We start from the raw sequence: 4354 nt of genomic DNA on the forward strand, positions 1-4354 counted from the left end.
TGGGGGACATTCTGAGCTTCTGATTGGTTATTCATGTTACATATAGAAGTAAGTACATAAGGGAGTGTTTCCAAAAATGAAAAGAAGTGGGCGGGGTGCCACTGTTTGATTTATTACGTGAGCAATATTTGAACAAATTGAAAAGATAAGAAGCTCTTATCTTATATTCTAGCTTGTCAATAATAGTACTTTGAGTATCTAATTTGTTCGAAACTATAGACTTAGTATTTTGACTTCACAAGTTTCAATGTTGTCATGCTTTGTTACTTAAAGATGAAATGTAATGGAGTAGCAAGCACCAGTTTATAATGTAAATTATAAGAAAACCAAATCATTAAACACTTGTTGAAAAAGGTTAGTCACTCCAAGATTCAAGTAATGTATCAAGTTCACAGCTGGGATTATAATCTGCCTAATCTGGATCACTGCCGGTATTTAATTTAACTAAAATGCCACACATTGATCTGCCTAATCTGGATCACTGCTGGTATTTAATTTAACTAAAAGCCACACATTGATGTACCTAATCTGGATCACTGCTGGTATTTAATGTCAACTGAAACACCACAATGTGATCCGCCTAATCTGGATCACTGCCAGTATTTAATGTCAACTAAAATACCATAATGTGATCTGCCTAATCTGGATCACTGCCGGTATTTAATGTCAACTAAAACACCACACATTGATGTGCATAATCTGGATCACTGCCAATAATCAATGTTAACTAAAACATCCACACATTGATCCGCCTAATCTGGATCACTGCTGGTATTTAACATTAATTCAGGTTATTTAAACTTACCCGTTTTATCTCTCACAGCAGTTAGTTTGTGTAGTTTAAACATGTTATGTCACTTCACTATGTGTGCTGCAAGGAGTCTAGGGAAATGCTAAAACTTCAACTTAACTTAAGAGGTTAATTAACTTGGACAAACCCTATGTGTAACTACTTTCTATCAACTCTTGGTTATTATTTTAACATATGACTATCAGTGTATGATGCCTTTCTTCACCATGCTGCTGCATAACATAACAGTTCTCTAACCCCAAAGACCGTGTCTCAGAGCAGAGAAAAAAGGATTTATTCATTTGTTTAATAAAACTTATTTTATACCTTTTGTATTTTTGAAGCTTATGGACAATGGGAAGTCCTAATGTACAGATGAACCCAGCAGTTCTTGTTAAATTCAAATATAACAAGTCAAATACTTTATAACATGATGGTCCCCACCACTTAAAGCATTAAACAATTGACAAGTAGGTATATGATACATTCAGGAGAGTAGAATACCAAGTCTTCGATAAGTGGCAGCATTTATGATAACTATGATTCCAACAAAATCTGCTCGGTGACAGCATCACCAGACATTTCTTTAAGTTGGAAAAAAAAAGATGTTTCTCCTATATTCTGTTACAATTATCTACTGGCAGTGTCTTTTTTATCAGCTTCTAGAATATCAGAAGAACCAAGAGAGTCATCATTTACCACCATGTCTGCTGTTGTCTCTTTCTGTTGGTGTCGTTCAAATTCAGCTTTGAAGTGCTCAAGATCTTGTTGGCTGTACAAATGTATGAAATATCATTTAGAAAATTCAGCTAATGAATATATTAATTATTCTTAAAATTTTCTCTTCACTAGAAACCAATAACTAATACTTACACAAAATTACTACCCTCATTTCTTTATAGATTAAAACTAATAAATATTTTAAAATAATTTATACATGTTGTTGAATAGTTGCTGGTGTACAACTAGGAAGTAAACCTGAGTTATTGTTGCTAATTGTTACCAAGGCAACTTACAAGAAAGGGAATAAGTCAAACCATTGCAACTTACCTGATATGAACAAAGAGTATACCGTTTATGATGTTAAGCATACCAAGGACATTACTCATAGAAGGTGGCTGGATCTGAAATCAGTAACACATGACCATCAAAAAACAATCTAGTAGATCTGTATCCTTTTGATTACTACTAATAGTTGTTCTTGTAATTTGGATACACTGTAAACTGCTAATATGTAAAGTGTACTATCACCTGAATAGGTGGTAACGTTGCTCCAGGTTTACCCTTGTAGATCTCATTCATCTTCTTCTGTAGGACAACTGCTTGTTGAGTAAGGTGTCGTAAACATTCTGAGCTCTCTCTCGTCTTCTCGTGGTCTTCTCCAAGCTGGAAAAACAAACAACTTATGCATGGAAAGACTTCTTTTGTAGTAGGAAGTCCAAAATGCGTGTGTTCTTAGAATGCATGGACAAAAACTATAAATGAATAACAGCACTACATTTAATATGAACTGCAAGGGCACCCAACTAATGAAATTATACATCATTGTAAGTAAGAGCATAAGAACTTTATCACTGGATGGTTGTACTTAATATTGTAAAAAAACTTGAACACCTACATGTGCTTTGTATATTGAAAATGTCTCCTTCTCGTTTTGGAGTGCAGCTCGAAAGTCTCCCATACAAGATTGTGTGCGTGCCACGAGATGGTAACTAATGGCCACTTTTAGACTTTTGTTTCCATAATACCTATAGTGACAAATCACATCAGGACTACAGACCTTGAAACAGAAAACTTTTAAAAATTAACACAAGTTTGTATTCATCTTCTAAACTACTGTTTGGATTCTCTCTCTCTTTTTTTATGGGTTGTCATTGGTTTGCTTTCCTAAAAGAAATGTAGGTAATGATATTTTCTGGTATCGCCACTTTCTTATAAGCATGTAAAGAAAGAAGCTGGATACATCAAATTTCTAAATGTTTTGAGAAATCAGATATTGGAATGATTTCCGAGGAAATGTAATTACTACAAAAGGTTGTTAGTTAGAAGTATAATACACATCATAAACATGTTTTTAACACGTACTGAATAAATTACTATATATTGTCAGTATGCATGGTCTAACCATCTGTTCTTTCACAATCAGTTTAACTCAAACTAATAATTTCATTACTTACTTGCTATTGAGTTTTAATGCATTTTGTAGGAAGCTCAACGAGAGGTCGTACTCTCCTATGGCATGAAGCACAAGTCCAATGTTGCTCTAAAATTAAATAATGGGATAATATTCACTGCTACATAAAGAAAAACAAAAGTTTCAATAGTAAGCTCCACAAGACTAATAAAAATTGTGAGGACCAATCTTTGAATCATGTGGCAAGTATGTTTCAATAACTGGCTCTCGTGTTCTGTGGTTAACAAAATGTTTACATATAAATATGAAAGGTTCAAAAAATACAAACTAGAGTTTAAAAGATCGTTTTAAATTATGCACATCTTAGTGTATGAGGAACTGTGGAATAAAGGATATAAAAGTTAAAAACAGAAAACTAGTATTACAAACTAAAGTAGCCACTTTGTGAGGGCCAAAAGGACTACATAAAAAATCTTTTAAACAACATTATTTTACAAAACCGCCTCCAAAATGATGGGTAAAGTCGAAGCTGAAGAATTATTTATTACAGAAACCTATTGAACTAGGTGCAACTATAATGTTGTTGGTTTAGCCACATTTGGAGTACCATGTTAAGTCCTGGGATCCTTACCTTAGAAAAAACATTGAATTGCTGGAAATGGTTCAGAGGAGGGCTACTGGGATGGAAAGGTTGTCATTACAAGGATAAGTTATGGTCTTTGGACCCATTTTCTCTTTAGAGAAAAAATAAAAGATTTTGAGGTATTTAGGATTGTTAAAGGAATTGATGATTATCTATTTTCATATTTCTATGGTGAAAATGACAAAATTAAGAGACAAAAGTATAAATTTTGGTAGGACAGAAGTCATCTTCAGCTAAGACAGTTTTATTTTCTAACAGGGTGGTTGGACTTTGTGATGGATTACTTTCAGATATAGTAGATCAGTGGTTCTCAACCTTTTTGAATCCACGGAACTCTTCTGGCATCAAATTTGAGTGACAGAACCCTTCTCAGTGTTTATTACAAAAAACATTACTGTGATACTATATCAATAATTCCAGACAAATTTCATATACATTTAATGCAGCTATGTACCCACCACATAATGAGGAACATATACTCACAAATAATAAAAGTTTTCATGACTCGTGCATCTATTTGTACCTAGTCTTGTTCACTAATTTAAAACAATGCAGTGACTTGTTATTTTGTGTCATTATGAAACCTGCTATACTAATAAAGAAATATGATGTAGTCGGACTGTAATTATGTAATTTGTGTATTAGAATATGTGGAACTCTTGAATTCCACAGAACCCCAATGGCTCATGGAACCCCTAGATGTCTGTCGAGGAACCTGTAAGGTTCTACAGAACCCCAGCTGAGAAGCACTGTGGCAGATGCAGTAAATTTAAAAGAATGCTTAATA

General features: G+C 33.7%; 1 protein-coding gene across 2 annotated transcripts in view; it reads right to left on the reverse strand.

Annotated features, from left to right (window-relative positions):
- Positions 1 to 742: 742 nt before the first annotated feature.
- LOC106468357 (clustered mitochondria protein homolog) overlaps positions 743 to 4354 on the reverse strand; it is a 51191-nt gene continuing 47579 nt past the window's right edge. For both annotated transcript variants that reach the window (XM_022396698.1, XM_022396697.1), the window contains exons 31-35: positions 2968 to 3053; positions 2409 to 2538; positions 2042 to 2176; positions 1841 to 1914; positions 743 to 1562 (exon numbers count right to left, since the gene is read on the reverse strand). In XM_022396698.1, the coding sequence (XP_022252406.1) occupies positions 1421 to 1562; positions 1841 to 1914; positions 2042 to 2176; positions 2409 to 2538; positions 2968 to 3053 (567 nt within the window). In that variant the 3' untranslated portion in view covers positions 743 to 1420. The remainder of the gene's footprint in view (positions 1563 to 1840; positions 1915 to 2041; positions 2177 to 2408; positions 2539 to 2967; positions 3054 to 4354) is intronic.

Source organism: Limulus polyphemus, unplaced genomic scaffold, assembly GCF_000517525.1.
Source record: "Limulus polyphemus unplaced genomic scaffold, Limulus_polyphemus-2.1.2 Scaffold2979, whole genome shotgun sequence".
Taxonomy (NCBI): Eukaryota; Metazoa; Arthropoda; class Merostomata; order Xiphosura; family Limulidae; genus Limulus; species Limulus polyphemus.